The sequence below is a fragment of the Tamandua tetradactyla genome, chromosome 1 (assembly GCF_023851605.1).
Source record: "Tamandua tetradactyla isolate mTamTet1 chromosome 1, mTamTet1.pri, whole genome shotgun sequence".
Classification (NCBI taxonomy): Eukaryota; Metazoa; Chordata; class Mammalia; order Pilosa; family Myrmecophagidae; genus Tamandua; species Tamandua tetradactyla.
The window spans coordinates 129,097,478-129,121,854 of record NC_135327.1 but is presented as its reverse complement, the minus strand read 5'-3'; the positions used below and the strand labels follow the sequence as shown (position 1 = coordinate 129,121,854).

At 35.3% G+C, this 24,377-nt stretch overlaps 1 protein-coding gene across 2 annotated transcripts in view; it reads left to right on the top strand.

Annotated features, from left to right (window-relative positions):
• The window catches only part of RUNDC3B (RUN domain containing 3B), a 247,086-nt gene extending 223,105 nt beyond the window's left edge, over nucleotides 1-23,981 (top strand). For both annotated transcript variants that reach the window (XM_077148924.1, XM_077148861.1), the window contains one exon: nucleotides 21,447-23,981. In XM_077148924.1, coding sequence (XP_077005039.1) covers nucleotides 21,447-21,592 — 146 coding nt within the window. In that variant the 3' untranslated portion in view covers nucleotides 21,593-23,981. The remainder of the gene's footprint in view (nucleotides 1-21,446) is intronic.
• Nucleotides 23,982-24,377: the final 396 nt, after the last annotated feature.

Below are 24,377 nucleotides of genomic sequence, written 5' to 3'. Positions count from 1 at the left end.
TACTAAAAGAGAAAAACTGCCAACCAAGAATTCTATATCCAGCAAAACTGTCCTTCAAAAATGAGGGAGAAATTAAAACATTTTCAGACAAAAAGTCACTGAGAGAATTTGTGACCAAGAGACCAGCTCTGCAAGAAATACTAAAGGGAGCACTAGAGTCAGATACGAAAAAACAGAAGAGAGAGGTGTGGAGAAGAGTGTAGAAAGAAGGAAAATTAGATATGATATATAAAATACAAAAGGCAAAATGGTAGAGGAAAGTATTACCCAAACAGTCATAATACTAAATGTTAATGGACTGAACTCCCCAATCAAAAGACATAGACTGGCAGAATGGATTAAAAAAACAGGACCCATCTATATGCTGTCTACAGGAAACACATCTTAGACCCAAAGATAAACATAGGTTGAAACTGAAAGGTTGGGAACAGATATTTCATGCAAATAACAACCAGAAAAGAGCAGGAGTAGCTATACTAATATCCAACAAATTAGACTTCAAATGTAAAACAGTTAAAAGAGACAAAGAAGGATACTATCTACTAATAAAAGGAACAATTCAACAAGAAGACATAACAATCATAAATATTTATGCACTGAACCAGCATGCCCCAAAATATGTGAGGCATACACTGCAAATACTGAAAAGGAAAATAGACACATCTACCATAATAGTTGGAGACTTCAATTCCCCACTCTCATCAATGGACAGAACATTTAGAGAGGATCAAAAAAGAAAAAGAGAATTTGAATATTACAATAAATGAGCTAGACTTAACAGACATTTCTAGGACATTACACCACACAACAGCAGGATACACCTTTTTGTCAAGTGCTCATGGATAATTCTCAAAGATAGACCATATGCTGGGTCACAAAGCAAGTCTCAACAAATTTAAAAAGACTGAAATCATACACAACACTTTCTCAGATCATAAAGGAATGAAGTTGGAAATCAATAATAGGCAGAGCGCCAGAAAATTCACAAATACGTGGAGGCTCAACAACACACTCTTAAACAACCAGTGGGTCAAGGAAGAAATTACAAGAGAAATTAGTAAATATCTCGAGGCGAATGAAAATGAAAGCACAACATATCAAAACCTATGGGACGCAGTAAAGGCAGTGCTAAGAGGGAAATTTATTGCCCTAAATGCCTATATCAAAAAAGAAGAAAGGGCAAAAATTCGGGAATTAACTGTCCACTTGGAAGAACTGGAGAAAGAACAGCAAACTAACCCCAAAGCAAGCAAAAGGAAAGAAATAACAAAGATTAGGGCAGAAATAAATGAAATTGAGAACATGAAAACAATAGAGAAAATCAATAAGAGCAGAAGTTGGTTCTATGAGAAAATCAACAAGATTGATGGGCCCTTAGCAAGATTGACAAAAAGAAGAAGAGAGAGGACGCAAATAAATAAGATCAGAAATGGAAGAGGAGACATAACCACTGACCTCACAGAAATAAAGGAGGTAATAACGGGATACTATGAACAACTTTATGCTAATAAATACAACAATGTAGATGAAATGGACAAGTTCCTAGAAAGGCATGAACAACCAACTTTGACTCAAGAAGAAATAGATGACCTCAACAAACCAATCACAAGTAAAGAAATTGAATCAGTCATTCAAAAGCTTCCCAAAAAGAAAAGTCCAGGACCAGACGGCTTCACATATGAATTCTACCAAACATTCCAGAAAGAATTAGTACCAACCCTGCTCAAACTCTTCAAAAAAATCGAAATGGGGGGAAAGCTACCTAATTCATTCTATGAAGCCAACATCACCCTCATACCCAAACCAGGCAAAGATATTACAAAAAAAGAAAACTACAGACCAGTCTCTCTAATGAATATAGATGCAAAAATCCTCAACAAAATTCTAGCAAATCGAATCCAACAACACATTAAAAGAATTATACATCACGACCAAGTAGGATTCATCCCAGGTATGCAAGGATGGTTCAACATAAGAAAATCAATTAATGTAATACACCGTATCAACAAATCAAAGCAGAAAAATCACATGATCATCTCAATTGATGCAGAGAAGGCATTTGACAAGATGCAACATCCTTTCCTATTGAAAACACTTCAAAAGATAGGAATACAAGGAACTTCCTTAAAATGATAGAGGGAATATATGAAAAACCCACAGCTAATATCATCCTCAATGGGGAAAAACTGAAAACTTTCCCCCTAAAATCAGGAACAAGACAAGGATGTCCACTATCACCACTGTTATTCAACATCGTGTTGGAAGTTCTAGCCAGAGCAATTAGACAAGAAAAAGAAATACAAGGCATCAAAATTGGAAAGGAAGAAGTAAAACTCTCACTGTTTGCAGATGATATGATACTATACGTCGAAACCCTGAAAAATCCACAGCAAAACTACTAGAGCTAATAAATGAGTACAGCAAAGTAGCAGGTTGCAAGATCAACATTCAAAAATCTGTAGTGTTTCTGGGCGGGCCGCGGTGGCTCAGCGGGCAAAGTGCTTGCCTGCCATGCCGGAGGACCTCGGTTCGATTCCCGGCCCCAGCCCATGTAAAAAAACAAACAAACAAAACTAAATACAATAAAACAAGAAAATGTTTAAAGATGTTTCCCTTTCTTCCTTCCTTCCTTCTCTCTGTCTTTCCTTCCCTTCCTCCCTCTCTCTTTAAAAAAAAAAAAAAATCTGTAGTGTTTCTATACACTAGCAGTGAACAAGCTGAGGGGGAAATCAAGAAACGAATTCCATTTACAATTGCAACTAAAAGAATAAAATACTTAGGAATGAATTTAACTAAAGAGACAAAAGACCTATACAAAGAAAACTACAAAAAAACTGTTAAAAGAAATCACAGAAGACCTAAATAGATGGAAGGGCATACGATGTTCATGGATTGGAAGACTAAATATAGTTAAGATGTCAATTCTACCTAAATTGATTTACAGATTCAACGCAATACCAATCAAAATCCCAACAACTTATTTTTCAGAAATAGAAAAACCAATAAGCAAATTTATCTGGAAGGGCAGGGTGCCCCGAATTGCTAAAAGTATCTTGAGGAAAAAAACGAAGCTGGAGGTCTCATGCTGCCTGACTTTAAGGCATATTATGAATGCACAGTGGTCAAAACAGCATGGTACTGGCATAAAGATAGATATATTGACCAATGGAATCGAATAGAGTACTCAGATATAGACCCTCTCATCTATGGACATTTGATCTTTGATAAGGCAGTCAAGGCATCTCACCTGGGACAGAACAGTCTCTTCAATAAATGGTGCCTAGAGAACTGGATATCCATATGCAAAAGAATGAAAGAGGACCCGTATCTCACACCCTATACAAAAGTTAACTCAAAATGGATCAAAGATCTAAACATTAGGTCTAAGACCATAAAACAGTTAGAGGAAAATGTAGGGAGATATCATATGAATCTTACAATTGGAGGCGGTTTTATGGACCTTAAACCTAAAGCAAGAGCACTGAAGAAAGAAAGAAATAAATGGGAGCTCCTCAAAATCAAACACTTTTGTGCATCAAAGAACTTCATCAAGAAAGTAGAAAGACAGCCTACACAATGGGAGACAATATTTGGAAACAACATATCAGATAAAGGTCTAGTATCCAGAATTTATAAAGAGATTGTTCAACTCAACAACAAAAAGACAGCCAATCCAGTTACAAAATGGGAAAAAGACTTGAACAGACACTTCTCAGAAGAGGAAATACAAATGGCCAAAAGGCACATGAAGAGATGCTCAATGTCCCTGGCCATTAGAGAAATGCAGATCAAAACCACAATGAGATATCATCTCACACCCACCAGAATGGCCATTATCACCAAAACAGAAAATGACAAGTGCTGGAGAGGATGTGGAGAAAGAGGCACACTTATCCACTGTTGGTGGGAATGTCAAAGGGTGCAACCACTGTGGAAGGCAGTTTGGCGGTTCCTCAAAAAGCTGAATATAGAATTGCCATACGACCCAGCAATACCTTTGCTAGGTATCTACTCAGAGGACTTAAGGGCAAAGACACAGACGGACATTTGCACACCAATGTTTATAGCAGCATTATTACAATTGCAAAGAGATGGAAACAGCCAAAATGTCCATCAACAGAAGAGTGGCTAAACAAACTGTGGTATATACATACGATGGAATATTATGCAGCTTTAAGACAGAATAAACTTATGAAGCATGTAACAGCATGGATGGACCTAGAGAACATTATGCTGAGTGAGACTAGCCAAAAACTAAAGGACAAATACTGTATGGTCCCACTGATGTGAACTGACATTAGAGAATAATCTTGGAATATGTCATTGGCAACAGAGACCATCAGGAGATAGAAATAGAGTAAGATAGTGGGTAATTGGAGCTGAAGGGATATGGACTGTGCAACAGGACTGGATACAAAAACTCAGAAATGGACAGCACAGTAATACCTAAGTGTAATGTAATTGTGTTAAAACACTGAATGAAGCTGCATGTGAGAATGATAGAGGGAGGAGGGCTGGGGACATAAATGAGATCAGAAAGAAAGATAGATGTTAAAGATCGAGATGGTATAATCTAGGAATGCCTAGAGTGTATAATAATAGTGAAATGTACAATGTACAAATTTTAAAAATGTTTTGCATGAGAAAGAACAAAGGATTGTCATTATTGCAGTGTTCTGAAAATAGATGATAACTAATACTTTAAAGTGTCACCTTATGTGTGAGACTAAAGCAAAAAATGTTTGTTACAAAATTTAGATTTTGACTAGAGCATTTCCTAATATAACTCATGTAGATAGTTTGATTGAATGTTATAAGTACTTGGAATCTCAGGTAGCACATGAGATTTTGTTGGTTTGTCCAGAATGATCCCCGATGAATCCCAGAATGATTTGATCAGTGACTGGAAAAGTATTTGCAAGCCCGCTTTGGGGAATGGTGAGAGTGGGGAGAAATTCAACTTCCCCAAGTCGAATTCTTGATAGTCTCACAAGCAGTGTGGACAACCAAAGGTATAGGCTGAGCCCCCAGTCTTGGGGTTTGTTCACATGAAACTTAATCCCACAAAAGATAGGTCAAGCCTACTTAAAATTTAGGCCTAAGAGTCACCCCCCAAGAGAGCCTCTTTTGTGGCTCAGATGTGGCCTGTCTCTCCAGCCAATATGATGAGCAGTTTCACCACCCTACCCCTCTCTGCGTGGGACATGACTCCCAGGGGTGTGGACCTTCCTGGCAACGTGGGACAAAGATCCTGGAATGAGCTGAGAGTCAGCATCAAAGGACTGAGAAAAACCCTAGAATGAGCTGAGAATTAACATCAAGTGACAGAGAACCTTCTCGACCAAAAGGGGGAAGAGTAAAATGAGACAGTGTCAATGGCTGAGAGATTCCAAACAGAGTCGAGAGGTTATCCTGGAGGTTATTCTTACGCGTTAAGTAGATATCATCTTGTTCAAGATGTAGTGGAGAGGCTGGAGGGTATGGCCTGAAAATGCAGTGCTGTGTTCTGCCGCTGATAGCTTCAGCCGGGTCGCGCGACTGGAGCACTGGGTGAATTAGGGGGCGAGCTCGCGGGAAATAAACCTGGGTAAGCGAAACCTAGCCGTCTCAGCTAGGGGACTGAAGGACTTGAGCCAAAGGCCAATTAATCAGCACAAAGCTTTTTTATTGTTACATCGTAAGAGCTTAGGTACCGAAGCGGCTCAAGTGCTCTAAAGACCCTGAGGCTACAGGGAGCTTAGGTTAAATACAGTTGCACAAGGCGGGGGGGAGTAGAGGAGAGGGTAGGGGGTTCGGAGAGCCAATTACACAAGCTAAAAGGTAGTTGCTAGGCAAGGGCGGCAGAAGATAGCTAGAGGCAAGGACAGAATAACAAGAAGGCTTGTAGTTTTGAGATAAGCTACTGAGACGGGAGGTTTCTGACGAGGGGGGGAAGGGAGAACGGCGAGTTAGGCTACAGACATGAGAGACAGGGAGAGAAGGTAGAAATGATTAAAACTTTTTAAGTATGACTAGGCTCCAATCCCTGAGAAATATGCCACAGTGTTCCAGTAGCCATGTTTCTTGATGATGATTGAACAATGATATAGCTTTCACAATGAGATTCTGTGAATATGAAAACCTTATGTCTGATGCTCCTTTTAGCTACCATTATCAACAGAACATACGGAATAAAAATAAACAATAGGGGGAACAAATGTTAAAATAAATTCAGTTTGAAATAGTGGTAAATGAAAGCGAGGGGTAAGGGGTATGGTACGTATAGTTTTTTTTTTCTCTATTATCATTTTATTTCTTTTTCTGTTGTCTTTTTATTTGTTTTTCTAAATCGATGCAAATATACTAAGAAATGATGAATATGCAACTATGTGATGATATTAAGAATTACTGATTATATATGTAGAATGGAATGATTTCTAAATGTTTTGTTTGTTAATTTTTTTTAATTAATAAAAAAAGTTAAAAAAAAAAAACGCCATTGGTCACCCTTGGGAACTAATTCATTACTCTGAAAACTGGCCGATAAAGGTAAACAATCAAAAATGTCCATTTTGTGTGTGTGTGTGTGTGTGTGTGTGTGTGTGTGTTTTGTAAGGTTTACATTTAAGATTAAAAGTGTTGATGAACTAGAAGGAGGGTTGAGGCATCCTAAAGGGTAAGATATGTGATAGAGAAATTGAAAATTGAAAAGTTTTAAAAATAATATCAGTGAAAAAATCCCAACTGGCAAAATTCCAGAAAAAAGAAAAAGAGGAGAAAATATCAAAAAGTAAAATAAGATCATTCATCAGATTGAAGGAAATGAATTTTTAAAACTACCTACTAGAAAACCCAGAGCGAAATAGTATACTATGGCAGGTCCTTGTAAAATTCCAAAGCACTGTAAATAGAGAGGCCTTTCTAAGATCATCAAATGATAGGAAGAAAAAAAAAGAAAATATAACTGAGGTTGAACTTTAGTGGGATGAGCATTTAACACATGCAATTTTACTGGAGGCAGATATGGGGTAAAGAAAGATCCTAAACCTTAGAAAAACCAATGCAACTTAATTTTTCCAGGTAATCAAGGCAGCAATCTTTGAAAGGATAGAGTTCACACATATTTTGAAAGTGTCCTGGTTTGTGGATTGTTTTGGCCATCCAAGATGCAGCATTACTTTACTGGTTACTGAATTATAGATACAAAACTAATTTCTTCAAAAAATTAAAGGTAAAATTTTATCTTTTTCTGAACAAATATTTTAAGCCAAGATCTTATGGTAAGTAAAATTAATCAATGAATACATAAATCAATAAAATGATGTATTATTAAATAAAAATGTATATTTTAGGCTTCACAATAAAAACTATACCCAGAAATAAAAAATGTTGATGAAGAAAAGATTTCCTTTATAGAAGAATCCCAGGTAACGGAAGCAAAGTAATAATATAATGAGAATGTCACTATTTTGTGACCCCTAATGAAAAGATTTTGGCAGTAATCTCCAGTGCCTGCTAAAGTCATAGATGAAAAGCTCTTGAGGAAATTTATAAAGGATGACTGTAACAGACAGAATTTAGGGTAGGCCTCCATGCTTATCACCTTATGTTTACATCTTTATATGAGCCCCTTTTCTTGAGTGTGGGTTGATCTGTGACTTACTTCTAGACAATAGAATATGGTAAAGGCAATGGAATATACATGATTATGTATATGTGATTTTGTCACATAGGACTGTAATCCATCTTGCTAGGAAAATCTCACTTGCTGGCTTTAAAAAGTAAACTTCCATGTTGTGAGCTACTGTAAGGAGAAGCCCACACAGCAAGGACAATGCAGATATCTTTGGGCTGACAGCTACCAATAAAGATCTCTGAATCCAACAGCTTGCAAGGAACTAAATTCTTCTACTGAGCCTTAAATGAGTCAACCCTGACTGACACAGGACTTCTGACCCACAGAAAATGTGAGGTTAAAAATTGGTGGTGTTTTAAGCTACTAACAGTTTGAGATAATTTATTATGCAGTAATAAATAGCTAATACAATAATAGCTCAGCCGTTAACAAATGAACACACTGATCTAATGTTACAAAAAAGAGAGAACAAAACATTTTGTACCTCTTGATTTAATAGAAATTACAGTGCACCACTGATGAAATATTCTTACTAAAAGAAAAAAACTAATTAATGGTTATGTTTTAACAAGTCTTTCCCTTTATAGCTGATTTGACATGTTTTGGTTTTGCTTTATTGTAAGTGAATTAAAATTGGCCATTTTGATAGCTGTTGAATCTGGTGAAGCATACATTGGGTTCCATATATTTTTCTCTCTTTCCACTTAAAAAATTAAAATAATTTTGCCCCTCAAAGAGAGGAAATGTGAGCTCTAATTACATTACCAGGTAATGAGCATGAAAGTGGAAAGAAGTAAATAAGTGTGAGAGCAGTGTATTAAGTAATCTTAAGATATACCAATCAAGTCATATGGAGGAAAGAGCTGTCAAGGTCAACCAATAAACTTTTTAGTGCAGATGCCTGGGAGAATAGTAGGTCCTAGCAGAAACCAGTCATTAGGAATAGAAAAATGGATTTTTATTTTGTAGCAGGAAAGATCAGTTTTGTCTTAAATGTATTGTTATAGAGTCTTGACTCTAAAAGTACTTAGGTGGGACTGTTCCATAGTTATAAGTTGGAAGTCATTCTTTTAGTACAATTTTTTGGGTGCTCTCTATGTGCTAGGTATTGTGATAAAAATGTAAATTTAAGAACTGCTTCTCACCCATTGGGAACTTAATATACAGTGGAAACAGAAACAACTAGAAAATTATAATTCAGCAAGTGTAATGAAGCAGAAAATAAAGGATATCATAGAGGCTCCGAGCAGAAGTTTCCAAACCAACTCATGCCCAAGTAGATAAAAACCAGAGAAGGCAAAAAGCCAGCATAAAGAAAGGTACAAAGGGAAGAACTGGCATCCTATGTACAGAGAACTACAAACCAGAAGATTAGATGGATGGATAAAGGACACAGAAGACTTTCGAGTTCATGTTAAGGAGCCTGGAAATTATCTTGTCATAATCATAATAAATAATTATAGTTGCTTTGTCCCTGTAAGTTTTTGTTATAATCTTTATTGGTTTTAAGCTTTCTAATGTTTTCATAAAATTGGATATTTTTGTGTGTGTGATCTTGAGAAATGAGAGGCAGTTTTCAAATAAAATCTGTATGTATCCTCTTAGAAGATAATTTACATATAGTAACAGATTCAGCATTTAATGTCTGTAAATTAAGAAATCTGTCTAAAATTGAACCAGTTTATAGTTTAATGTTCCTATTAAGTAACAAAGAAGGGCCTGCCATTAAATTTGTGCTTCAAAAACGTAATGAATTTTTGACTAAAATTTAATGTGACAAATTCTTGCCTAAAAGGAGATGGGAAAAGAAATCAGACATCCTTCCCCTTTGAAGCAAATACCTAGTTTTGGGAAGACTTTCTGGATTTGCCCCTCCAAGTAAATGGAGAATCTGCTGGGACATTTGAAAATTAAAAAGGAAAAAAACAAGATATCTCACAGGTAGAGTGCTGAAACCAGAGTAGGTAATAATGGAAAGTCTTTTAATCTTATTTAATATTATTTTGACTAGAAAACAAAAGCACTATGTCTCTTGGTGCCCTAAAATTTCAAACTTCTTATTTTCAAAGTATTCTGATTAACCCAGAAAAGAAAGTTATCCCTGATTTGGGGAAGTTCCTACAACAAATATTATCAACATCAACTCTGATAACAGTAATATTTATTGATTACTAATTACAAGTTAGGCCCTGTACTAAGGGTATGAATTATCTTATCTAATTCTTAAAAAAGCCCTCAGTGGTCCATAATTATCCATGTTGTAGAAATAAGTTTGTGCCCCAAAGAGCCACACACTAAAAGAAAAAGACTTAAAATCAAGTCCTGAATTCAGGACTTGTATTCTCGGTCACACTCTTATACACAGAGATCCAATCAAGGATTTTGAGGGAATTAAAATGGATTTAGGGAAACCACATGAAGGCTGTGGGAGTTGCCTGAACCAGGTTAGTATAGAAAAGATACAGAAGAATGGATGCAAAAATCTTTAGAAAGTTAAATTGGTAGGACTTGATAAGATGTCAGGTGGCAGGAGTCGCAGGTGACTACATTTTCAGGATTCATAAGTAAATGGTGAGTGTGCTGGTTTGAAATTGTTATGTACCCCCAGAAAAAGGCATCTTGTGGGAGCAGACCTACTGTTTGGTGGGACTTTTTGACTAGGTTGTTTCCATGGAGATGTGACTACCCATCAAAGGTGGGTCTTAATCAGCTTACTAGAGTCCTCTATGAAGAAAATAAAAGGCAGAAAACAGAGTTTAAAGCCAACTCAGAGAGCAGAGAAATGAAACCAAGACATTGATGTTTGAGGATGCAGAAGAAAGACACCCCAGGAAACACAAGAAGCTGAGAGAGCCTTTTGAAACCAGAAGCCAGGAGAGATGGACCAGCAGACATTGCCATGTGACAGAGAAATCCTGGATTGTCCTTTCTTGAGTGGAGGTTATCTTCTTGTTGTTGCCTTAATTTGGACATTTTCATGGCCTTAGAACTGTAAATGTGTAACCTAATAAATCCCCTTTGTAAAAGCCAATCCATTTTTGGTATATTGCATTCTGGCAGCATTAGCAAACTGAAACAGTAAGACACCAATTCTATAAGGAAGAAAAATTTGGGGTGGGAAGAACGTGATCAGTGGTGGCAGGGAGACTCTGAACACGAATCTTATTTTAAGGAATGCCTTAAGATATTCCTTAGCCCTAAGTAAAATAAAATGGCCACCTGCATTTGGTTTTGCCAGGTGGACCTCTTTCTGAGAAGGGCTCTTTTAGAAGACAAATGCAATTGACCTGCAGGGACTTTCTGAGAAAAGGAAACAGTGGAACATACCCTACAAAACTGCAGATAAGCAACACCTGCTGATAAACCAGTTTCTGTCCAGTAGAGATAGCTTATCAGAATTGACAAGCATACTTTACTAATCAACGTATATCTGCTTCCCACTTTGTGAGACCCTCTGTATATAAAATGGGAACAATGTCAGTCAATCAGAATATTTCTTCACTTGCTTCCATGTTTGTCTTATATATGTTGCTCTATGAACAAACAAGTTTTCACATACTGCTGGAGCTCCCTTCTACTTTCTGAATGGAACTGCTAAAAAAAAAACTTGTGAGATCCTCAATTTAATGTTGTTGAAGAGTTTTTCTTTTAACAGCCTCCATCATAAACCTAAAGACAAAGGAAAACTTTTACAATTAAGCTGTGTGAAAAGATTCATTTTTTTATAATCAGTGGTTAGAGGAAAGGGGTAGTCATCACTTTATTGCAGTAAAGTTTCAAGCTAATGGAACAAATATGTCTTAAGTTGCAGTTGGCTAGGAGGGAATTGTTATATAGTATAGTGTTTTTGCCCACACAGAAATGAACTTAGTCACAGGTATTCATATTGATATTACTTGGGTTACCTGTGTAATTGGTATTACAATTACTGAGTTTAAATGTGTCTTAAAATGAAAACTTCTTTGTTCATAGAAAAACATGAAAACAAAATGGGATGTAAATTTGATACTGATGAATTACCACAATTCATATTACCTTATGAAACAATACAAAGTACTTGTAAAAACAATCTGGATGAAAGGAAAATACCCTGCAAGTAAATGAAACATTGTGACATATGCAAAAGGATTGCTTATCACATGCTAAGTATATAACTGAAGGCAAGAGAAATTGCTTAGAATATGAAAAGAAATTTTGAAGCAACAAGCAACTGGTGTGATGAATCCTACATGGCTTGCGTGCATCATGAAGAATTTCTATTAAGGTGTCAAATGTTAATTTATTATAAAGTTCCAGTGACCTTTGTAAAAAAGCTGCTTTACTTCCAGAAACATTTGGTCTAATTGAAGAAAAAAGGAAGCTATAAGTTTGTGGAATAGGAGAACATTTACATAATATACAGAATCCCTACTGGTAGCTTGGAAGAATATTTTGGAGACAACAGTAGAGTACACTTTTTGAAAATGCTTTATAGGTGGTACAAATGATACTGTGAGGAAGGACATGTACACTGACAATTCTGCTTCAAAAAGATTCAAAAGAGATAGACTCTGAAAGTGAAAAAGGTTTGGTAATACATTAAGCAAATGAATTCACTTTTATTTCCTAGTCTATAGATGCAAAAGTGTGAAACATAATTTTTAAAATCTATTCTTAAAGTCTAAAAGAAGAACAATCTGAAAGTGGAATTAAGGAAACAATTCCATTTACAATAGCATCACAAAGAAAACAATCCTTAGCAATAAATGTAACCAAAATATATAATGTATGCCCCCCCACCAAAAAAAGACATTATTGAAAGAAATTAAAGATCTACATAAGTGGAAAGACATCCCATGATCATGGATTGGAAGACTTAAAATATTGCTATGATGACAGAACTCCCCAAACTGATCTGGAGACTCAGTGAAATCCCTATCAAAATTCCAATGGTTTTTCTTTTCTAGAAACTAAGCTCATTCTAAAATTCATATGGAAAGGCAAAGGACTCTGATGAGCCAAAACAATCATAATAAAGAAAAAAAATTAGAGGACAAACTTTCCAATTTCAAACTTACTAAAAAGCTACAGTGACCAAGACAGTGTGGTACTGGCATAAGGGGAGACTTACAGGCCAATGGAACAGAACTGAGAGTCCAGAAATAATCCCATACATCTGTGGTCAACGGAGTTTCACCAAGGGTGCCAAGACTACCCAATGAGGGAAAGAACAGTCTTTTTTTAAATAGGACAACTGGACATTCATATGCAAAAGAATGAAGTTGAACCTGTACCTCATACTATATACAAAAATTATTCCAAAATGCATTAAAGATCTAAAAGTACAAGCTAAAGTTAACCCTGAGAAGAAAACATGCATAAATCTTTGTGATCTTGGACTTTCCAATGGATGCTTAGACATGACACCAAAAGCACAAGTTACCAGAGACAAGAAAGATAAACTAGACTTCACTGAAATTAAAAACTTTTGAGCATAAAGGACATTATCAAGAAAGTAGAAAGACAACAAAATGGGCAAAAAAAGTTGCAAACCATGTATTTGATAAGAGTCTTAGAATCCAGAATATATTTAAAGAACAATTACAATTCAACAATAAAAATACAAGACAGTTATGAACTATTCAAAGGATCTGAACAGACGTATCTCCTAAAGGAGATGTACAAATGGCCAATAAGCACCTGCAAAGATGCTCAGCATCATTAGTCATCCCAGAAAAAAAATGCAAATTAAAAATTCATACAATACATAAAAATGACCATCACCTATAATTCCACCACCAAAATTAATCACTTTAACATCCTGGCTTGCTTGGCTTCAGTGTTTGTTTTTGAAGGTAGAAAGCTCTACTATACCAGTAAACGTGACATATGCTAATTATAAGAATTTAATCAATACAGAAAAGTACATAAGAAATTCTAAAGAAATTGCCATTTAGGTTACATTAGCACAGAAGAACAGGTAAGGAATATTATAAAATTGAGATAACATGAATGTTTTTAAAAATATAATTTTTTATTTTTACTGCATTCAATATAAGAAAAGGTTACTAAAGCAATGTCGAACTTCAAAAATATTTTTTTTGACCATGGGTTAATCCTTTGTCCTTCTTATTTATTTTTTATATAAGAAAACATATATACACTTAGAACCACCAAAAATGGATATCTTAGTTAGCTTAACCCTATGCGTATTTAAGTAAAGTATCCATATAATCATTGTAACTCCTGTGTTTGTGTAGTAAGTTTCATAAACCAATTCAAAATTAAGGCAATAAGGAAAGAAATCTACAAATTCAGATAGCATTTTGAATTAATTTTTGTATAGAGTGTAAGGTAAGAGTCCTCTTTTGGTTATTGAAATCCAGTTCTCCCATGCCCACTTACTGAAAAGACTATTCTGTCCCAATTCAGTGGATTTCGGGGTCTTTGCGAAGATTAAATGTCCATAAATTTGATGGTTAATCTCTGCACTCTTGATTCCATTCCACTGGTCAGTCCTTCTGTTTTTGTGCCAGTACCATGCTGTTTTGACCACTGTAGCTTTATAGTAAACTTTAAAGTCAGAAAGTGATAGACTTCCCAGTTCACTCTTCTTTTTTAGGATATCTTTTGCTATTTGAGGTCTCTTACCCTTCCATATAAATTTGATAATCAGTTTTTCCAAGTGTTCAAAGTAAGTTATTGGAATTTTTATTGTTATTACATTGAATCTGTACATCAGTTTGGGTAGAATTGACATCTTGACCATATTCAACCTTCCTATCCACAATCATGAATATCTTTCCATCCATTTAGGTCGTTTTAAATAAGTCCTTGACATCTCTGGTTAGGCTTATTCCTAGATACCTAATTCTTCTGGTTGCCATTTTGAGTGGAATATTTTCCATAGTTGTCACCTCAGATAGGTAATTGCTTGTGTATAGAAACACTGCTGATATTAATCTTATATCCTACCACTTTGCTAAATGTATTAGCTCAAGTAGTTTTGCTGTAGATTTCTCAGGGTTTTCTAACTATAGGATCATGTCATCTGCAAATAATGAAAGTTTTACTTCTTCCTTTCCTATTTGGATGCCTTTTATTTCTTTCTCCTGTCTAATTGTTCCAGCTAGTATTTCTAATACAATGTTGAATAACAGTGGTGACAATGGGTATCCTTGTCTCGTCCCTGATCTCAAGGGGAATTATTCAGTTTCTCACCATTCAGTATGATGTTGGCTATGGGTTTTTCTATGTGCCCTTTATGATATTGAGAAAGTTTCCTTCAATACCTAACTTCTGATGTGTTTTTATCAGGAAAGTATGCTGGATTTTGTCAAATGCTTTTTCAGCATCAATTGATATGATCATGTGATTTTTCCCTTTTGATTTTTAATATGCTGTATTACACTGATTGATTTTCTTATGTTGAACCACCCTTGCATTCCTGGTATGAACCCCACTTGATCACTGATTATAATTCTTTTAATGTGGCATTGGATGCGATTTGCTAGTTATTTTGTTAAGAATTTTTGCATCTATATTCATTACGGACATTGGTCTGTAGTTTTCTTGTATCCTCTTTCTCTGATTTTGGTATTATTGTGATGTTAGCTTCAAAAAATGAGTTAGATAGCATTCTCTTGTTCTTCAAATTTTTGGAAGAGTTTCAGTGTGACTGGTGTTAGTTCTATTTGAAATGTCTGATAAAATTCTCCTGTGAAGCCATGTGTTCCTGGGCTTTTTGTGGGGGGGTGGAAGATTTTTAATGACTGATTGGATCTCTTTACATGTAATTGGTTTGTTGAGATCTTCTATTTCTTCTTGAGTCAGTATAGGTAATTTGTCCATTTCATCTAAGTTGTCTAGTTTGTTGGCATACAGTTGTTCATAATATTGTCTTACGATTTTGAAATTTCTTCATGATCTGTGGTAACAATCCCCCTCTCTTTTCTTCTTTGTTAGTCTACATAGGGGACCATCAATTGTATTAATTTTCTCAGAGAACCAACTTTAATAGTTTTGTTGATTCTCTCTATTGTTTTTTTCTCCAGTTTAATATATGTGCTTTAGTCTTTATTATTTCTCTTCTTTTGTTTGCTTTAGGGTTAGTTTGCTGTTCTTAATCTAAATTCTCCAGGTGAGCATTAAATGTTAAAGTTTTGCTCATTTTTTGTTTTTTGTTTTTTTTTTTTGCTTGGGCAGACATCAGGAATTGAACCTGGGTCTCCAGCATGGCAGGCAAGAATTCTGCCTGCTGAGCCACTGTCACACTGCCCTTGTTCTTGTATTTTTTCTATTAATTAAAAAAATTGACTAACACAACATTTAGAAATCATTCCATTCTACATATACAATCAGTAATTCTTAATATCATACATAGATGCATATTCATCATTTCTTACTACATTTGCATCGATTCAGAAAAAGAAATAGAAAGACAACAGAAAAAGAAAACAATAATAGAGAGAAAAAATTAAAAATAAAAAATAAAAAAATAAAATAAAATAAAAAAACTATACCTCAGATGCAGCTTCATTCAGTGTTTTAACATAATTACATTACACTTAGGTATTACTGTGCTGTCCATTTCTGAGTTTTTGTATCCAGTCCTGTTGCACAGTCCGTATCCCTTCAGCTCCAATTACCCACTATCTTACTCTATTTCTATCTCCTGATGGTCTCTGTTGCCAATGACATATTCCAAGATTATTCTCTAATGTCAGTTCACATCAGTGGGACCATACAGTATTTGTCCTTTAGTTTTTGGCTAGTCTCACTCAGCATAATGTTCTCTAGGTCCATCCATGCTGTTACATGCTTCATAAGTTTATTCTGTCTTAAAGCTGCATAATATTCCATCGTATGTATATACCACAGTTTGTTTAGCCACTCTTCTGTTGATGGACATTTTGGCTGTTTCCATCTCTTTGCAATTGTAATAATGCTGCTATAAACACTGGTTTTCCATTTCTGTTCGTATATTCAAAATTAGTTGTCTCAGCTCCTGTATCTCATTTGAACCACTGGTTTGTTCCTTTGACTGGGCCATATCTTCAGTTTTCCTGGTGTGATTTGTTTTTTTTTGCTGGTGTCTGGACATTTAATTACCTTAATTAGTTTATTCTGGAGATTGCTTTCACTTATCTTACCTAGGATTTTCTTGCTAGATGAGTTTGTTGTCTATCTGTTCATTGACCTTCAGTTCAGCTTTTTCTGGGCCTCTAGCTTAATTTTTGTTTAACAGAGGGTAATTTTTCAGTTCTTGTTTTCTTGTTTCTTGTTCTGCTTGTAAGGTGCCTTTTTCCTCCCCACCCTTAGGAGGGTCTACATAGGTATTACAGACTCCAGCCAGGTTTTCCCGGACTAAGCTGGCCTCCTTTCAGGGGAAGGAATCACCTGCGTCAGTTTTCCCTGAGTGTGAGAACCAGCAGGTTGAAAGACTTTCCTGTGACGTCTCTGCACTCTGTTTTTCTTATCTTGCCCAGTATGTGGCGCTTGTCTGTCTGCAGGTCCCACCAGCAAAAGATGTTGTGGCTCCTTTACCTTTGGAAGACTCTCCCTGCTGGGGGAGTGGTGGAGACAGAGGAAAGGTTGTAGGCTGGTTTAATGGCTTCAAATTGTGAAGACCCGGGGTCTGAATTCCTTGAGAGAGGGATTCCACCTGAGTTGCATTTCACCCCTCCTGTGGGGAAGGTTCAGGTGACAGCCCTGAAAGCAGCCTGTTTCTGCGTATGCTTGGGGCAGTTGCAGCCTGTGTAATCCCGCTGCTGAATCCAGAGCCAGCCAAGCCTCCACAGATACAGCCATAGAAGGCTCCGTTTTGTCCCCTTTCCTCTTTTTCGGTTAGCCCAATGGGCGACCTCCGCCTTGACCAGTTTTGCCTGAGCTGGGGGCCTATTTTTAGTAGTCAGAATTTGTGTATTAATGCCACAGTTGGTGTTTGGTTGGACTCAGTCCCTGCTATTGTTAGAGACTCTTTCCTTTCCCTCTGGGAAGCCGCCTGTGGGGGAGGGGCACCGGCCGCCGCAGTTTGCGGAACTCACTGTTCCGGAGATTCGCAGCCGGTCCAGCTGGTCCAGACTGGGGTACGCTGTGTGTCCGGTCACTGTCGTGGCTCCGGGAGCTGTTCTGTACTGTTTCTGGTTATTTAGTAGTTGCTCTGGAGGACAAACTAAAACGTGTGCACCTTACTAAGCCGCCATCTTGGCCCGTCCTGACCAATGGAGTTTTACATAATTAACTGAGGGGCTGTAACAAACTTGATGTTATCTAATCCATAGAATCCATCCTAATCCATTTTAATTTTATATATGTCTATGTATATATTTATATATTGCTTACTATTGACATAACAGCAATATTCAAATTATTTTGGAAGTAATCACCTGTCATCCTCTGACAGTTTTTTTCATTTTTTGTGTATTTCAGAAGCATAGGTGCATAACTTCAATCACAATGGGCATAACATTTTGGATCTTCCTACCCCATTTTATCCCTTCTTTTTACAATGAGGGTGGGAATAAAGTCCCTTTCAGCCTGTTATACATTATATTTATGTATAATTATGTATAATTATTTTGAAGGTTGTTTCTACATATGGATTTTCCTCCTATTGTTTTCTGTTTATGCACTCAATTCTGTTCTAAGGTTTATTCCCTTGGGGCACAGCTGAGACATTGGTGTGCCTTGTCTTCTTCCTGCCACCCCAAGTTTTATTTTGGATAATTTCAAACCTACAGGAAGTTAGGAGAACATCAAAATAAACACCTTTATGTCCTTTAACTCAATTTACCAGTCATTAACAGCCATACTTGCTTTATCTTGTTGTTGCTCATTGTGTACCTGTGTTCCCTCTTTTTATCCATATACCCATGCTTTCTTTTTTGCTCAGCTACTTGAAAGTAAATTGCAAGTGTCATGACACTTCACCTCTGAATACATTGGTATGTATCTTCTAGGGATAAGGATATTCTCTTACACAGCCACACGTGTATCATCCTCAGGAAATTTAATATCAGTAATAATATTACTTGATAATTAGTTCATATTCAAAAGTCTCCACTTGGCCAGTAGTATCCTTAAAGCTCTTGTTTTCTCTTTTCTATATCCAATATCCAAATATCAAGCATTGCATTAATTTTTCAATGTCTTTGGTGTCCTTTAATCCAGAACAATACTCACCAAGTTTGTGTATGTATCTTTTATGACAATTACATATTTAAAGAGTCCAGGCCAGTTTTGTGAATGTCCAAAAACTTGGCTTTGCCTGATTGTTCATTATTATTATATTCAGGCTAAACACCTTTGGCAAAAAATGCAACGTAAGTGGGTTTTTCTCAGTGCATCTCATCAGAAGATCACTTTAGCCATTGAGAGACCGTTAAGGATGACTCCTTTGACCGTTTGACACCACAGAAGCCTGTGTCATGGCTTCCATGCTTTATGGTAAAGCAAGATATTCTAGAATACTTTGGTACATTTTATGCTTCACACCCCGGATCAGCTATTCAAGAAATCCTGCTTCCTTATTGGGGAAATGGTATTAGAGACCAAAATCTGGGCTCCAGGAGTCCTTGTTATCACTGGACGGTCAGCCTTTTCATTCAATAGAACTAAAGTTTTTAAAGATAAAAATATAGAATTCATAAGTCAAATGTGGAAGATTCAGGGTTTTTACTTATTATTTATATTTTTATCTTTCAAGTTGAAAATACTGGCTCTTAATTCATGTGGTCACTAAAATATGATCACTTAAAATAGCTTAAGATTTACTTAGTTATTTTTATTTTGGGACCCTGTCCCTCTAGGGATTTACAGTCAAATGACTATACTCAAGTTTCACCTCCAGCATTTTGTCCCATTTCATAGGTAACTTTTGAATGGTCCTCCTATTGATCTTTTTTAATATAAGCAAATTTATATAAATTTTTAGATCAAAAGTAAAATATTATACATACTATTGTTTTCGATCAAAAGTAAAATATACACACTGCTCTGTATTTTGCTTTTTTCACCTAATAGCATATATATCCTGAAAATCACTACATAGCATTAGAGTTATTTATCATTCCGTCTTAGAGATGCATAACATTCCATTAAGTTAACGGTCTTAGACAATTGGATTGCTTATAGTCTTTGGCAATTACTTTTTGAAAATCTTACATTAAACATATTTAATTAGCAATAAATATCTTTAAAAGATTGTGGGTTGTAAATGGAGCATTTAGCAAGAACTCTAGGGAGCTGATTTTGGCCTAAAAAGAGTTTCAAAATTGAAATATTAGAAGGAACCTTATAGGAACCTCTATATGTTTTGACCCTAATAAAACAAATGATAAATATTTTAAGATCCAAAAGTAACAGCACTCTTCTATATCTTTTTCTAACACTGATATTTTTTCTGCATTTTACCAGTCAGTGAAACTGTATCTGTTCCCATTTTATAAAGTGTTTTAGTTTCCTGGCTGCTAAAACAAGTACCATAAATGGGTTGGCTTAAACAATGAGAATTTATTAGCTCACGGTTTTGAGGCTTACGAAATCCAAATCAAAACATCATCAAGGTGACGCTTTCTCCCTGAACATTGTGGCATCCTCTGTGTGGCAATAGGTGATCTCTGGTCCTTGGCTTATCCATCACATGGAAGTGCACATGGTGGTATCTTCTTTCTCTTCCAGGCTCCATTGACTTCCAACTTCTGGCTGCTCCCTGTGGCTTCTCTTTCTGTGGCCTTCTCTATAAGACTTCCAGTAATAGCATTAAGACCCAACCTGATTCAGCTGGGTCACACCCACTGAAGTAATCTCATTAAAAGGTCTTAATGGGTTCATAACCACAGGAATGAATTAAGATTAAAAATAGATTTTTCTGGGTACATAACTTCAAAACCACCTCCCAAAGGAAGGAATAGGCTCAGAGAAGATGACTTGTCCAAGCTCACACAGCTAAGAAGGACACAGGAGCTCTATTGAGTACCAGCGCAGTTCCACTGAACCACCATTCAATAATTATTTAATTATTTAATGAACATATTTTGTGTGTAAGGCCCTGGGAGTATAATAATGAATGAAACAAAGCCCATGCCTTTCTTCTGTTTCCTAATAATGGAAACAGAGAACATAAAGTATGATAAGATGCTGTTAAGTACAAAGGATTATGTGAACATTTCACAGGTGTACTTGAAACATAGACAATATTCATAACATGTGATATCTGATATCTTAGGTCTTGCACAGCCCCAAGCAACAACTTATGACTGGCATTTGTAAACTTAGGGTTGAAATTTACTCAGCTCTGGATAGAACTTGCTTTACCCTAGCTGTGGAAACAGATCTTCTACCACAATTCTTTCATGGCTGTACTGAACTGCAACACTTAAAAATTCTTGTCAATAAATATTAAATGAGTGAATGAAGTCTCCCCAAATCAAGTTCTTCTGTTGGGGCAGTCTAATCTGACCACGCTCACCCTGCTTCTAATCTATTACTTTACCAGGAAATATTCCTGGTATTTCTGTGGCCTGAGCAGTATTACTGCTATTTAATTTAGTTCGCAGTTTCCCATTATCCTTTGCTTATTGAACATGAACATGTTTTCTGAAAAGATAACTTTAAAAGTTTTGCTCTAAAACATGTAATCTTAAAGTGATATCAGGAACTATCAAAAGAATGATAATCCTCTGTGATGTTTTTAAGAGTGAGTTACAGGCAAGTTGAAATCTAAATCTTTAATTTGTTATGTTGGTAATATTTCATAAAGTGTGGCCAGTTTCTAATGGTTTTAGGATATCATGGGTATCATTCTGCAAGGGCAATTAATGAAATTTCATTATTTTTTCCTAATTTTCAGGTAAAGAAGATACTCCTTCATTACTTGGTCTCTGTGGGTCTCTAACATCAGTGGCAAGCTACAAGTCTTTAACAAGTCTAAAATCTAATGACTACCTTGCAAGTCCTACAGCAGAGCTGACAAGTCCAGGCCTAACTCCATCATAAAAAATTTTATGTACAAGCCAGAAGATTTTATGTTGTAAATGTACAGTTTACACAAGTTTGACTGCTGGGAAGACCTTTGAAGTTTTATATTGTTCTGGCACATGTTGGCATTCTATCACTGAAATTACAGAGTTCAGTCCACTCCTTATAAAATTCCGATTGAATAACGTAATGACCTTGCCATTTTCAAAATTTTTCATTTTGAAAAATCTCATTATTTGTCATTGAGGAATGTCACTGAAGTAGTTTTAAAAGTGAATAGACTTTGAAAAAAAGCTTTCAAAGATAACTTCAAATTAATAATCCATTGCAAACTGTACATATTTATTATTCAACTTATTTTCATATATTTGTTTGAATATATCTTAGTCACCAGAGACTGAGTTCAAGGTTCTTTCTGGAGACTTATGTTAAGTATTTTCTTTCACTCTTTTAGGCAATGATTGGTTTTAAAAAATGACTAAAATTGTCATTTTCTCAATTTCTTCTTAGGTTCTAATATTTAAATACCTCCTTTTTAATATGAGGCTAGGGTCCACAGCAGTTTTTTCATAGTGGCTTATTCAGTTTTTCCTTAGCATTTATTATGTGGAATCAGCTTAACATTCCACTTAACATTTTGTAAATTTTGTAGAAATGTGCCTTTTTAGGCGGTTACTAAGAAATTCGTTAAGGTAGGGAAAGTGTTTTACAGTATTCTAGACCCTTTAGTTAAACTGAAAAGCAAATTTCTAACCTTTATTTTCCCAAGATTTTCTTAAAAGGTTATATATTTTAAAATATATATGCCTCAAACATTGAAAAACATACAACAAATGTTGAAAAAAGTATTTTATCAGGAAAGATTTCAAACTAAATTAAGGATTCACAAAGTTTTAAAAGTCATCCCCATACTTAACAATAAATATGTCTGACACAGTGCATATTTTTTTCTCATGTGCAATAAATTGTTCTGTATATTTTATAGCCTCTATCGTTAATTATGCCATAATCCCATTTTACAATTAATGCTAATGTTAAAAATCCCTACACTTCTGCAGGTAGTAAATTAGTTTTCTTCTTTAAAAAGCTATGATCTGTATTTTAAGTCTTTTTGCTATTTTTGCGACAACTGCAAATAATAACCATTTCTCCCTAAAAACTCTACCATATTAAGATAGAAAATGTCTGAAGCATATTTTCTATAGTAAATAATGAGGAAAACATGATTAGTTGTGCCAAAGAAGTTTTATACATTGTTTACATGAAGAGGCTAAAATATGTATAATAGGGGACTTCATATGTTTATTAATAAAACATTATATTCAACCTTTGACATATAGGAAGAATGTTCCTCCTCAAACAATTGGAAAGGAGGCAAAAAGTACTGAACTTACCACATTCATTCTTTGTAATTAGAAATGTAGGAGTGTGGTGGTTCCCTGCAAGAGTGAGAGAATTTAGATCATAGTAATAAGGCTATTCTTATTTATAAGTAATACAGTACAAACCATGCCATTTCAGGGATAAGACCTGGAAGTCCTTAAAATAAGTTCTATCTTATATGCCAGACATACTCAGAGCTTATTCCTTTAGCTTAAGACTTTAATGCATGTAGAAGTGCAAATATTCTTGAGAAATCAGTACCTTTAATCTGTTCTCAATCCTGTATAGTTTATTGTGTATGAGGTATCTATCCAGAGCAGTTTTTTATCAGGATGAAAGATGGAAGGAAGGTATGCAATGGGGACTGAAAACTTTGAGAAAGGAGGAAGGAAATGGATATGGAAAGGAAAAAAAGAAAAAAAAAAATATATATATATATATATACACACTTGAAAAGTTTTAGATTGGCTTGAGCATTATTGCTCCTTTCCTAAGAACTATCAGAATGTTTAAAAGCTTTATAATTCATGGTCTACTCTCAACTGACATTTATAATCCCTTACTAGTAATAATAATAAAAAAATCATTGTTAATTTTTCTCCATACATTTTTATAATACAGAAAGGAAATTCAAGGTTGCATAACTGCTAAGTTTTTTTAGGTTTGTTTAGTATATACAGTACTTGTGCATCTTAACATGCTGCTAAATGCAGATTTAAACATGACATCTGAGAATCATGAAATTTCCTCCTTTCTTGGAGCTCTTGGTGTAAAAATTCCTCTGCAATTGTGAAATTCAGGTTTCTTACACAGTTCATTTCAAGCTAATTATAAAGATAGTTTGTTAATGTTTGCATGAGAAAACAACGTATGTCTCAATCTTTATATTTTAGGTGATGGTGTTTGTTGTACATATAAAAAAGAATGCTGAATTAAATGCTAGTATTTCCACGTGTATTTTTTTGCCTTGATGTACTTTATTTGTTGCATGCATATTAAACATTTTGCACTAAGCCACAGTCGTCTATTTTTTTCTTCTCAAAAAGTTTTCTCAAAAATTAGATACTCTGAACCCTAAAGTTTTGTTTCAACAAATTTGGTAAATGTGTATTATTTCACACCTCAAATATTAATATAAAAATGAATTTAGAGAAAGCCTTACTTCAGCCTTTATCAAATTAAATACTCTATTTTTAAGACATAATATGATTTAAAACAGGCATATTACAGTTTAGTAGTGATTCTGGCAATTGTAATAACCATGTTCATTTTCTTACCTGTAAAATGGAAATATCACCATCTCGGTATCTACATGACAGCACCAAGATTATGTCAGCATTAAATGAAATCGTATGTATAAGCTCTTAAAATGTAAATGCCAAATACAAGCAAGTATTAATTATAACTGACAGTATCTTTT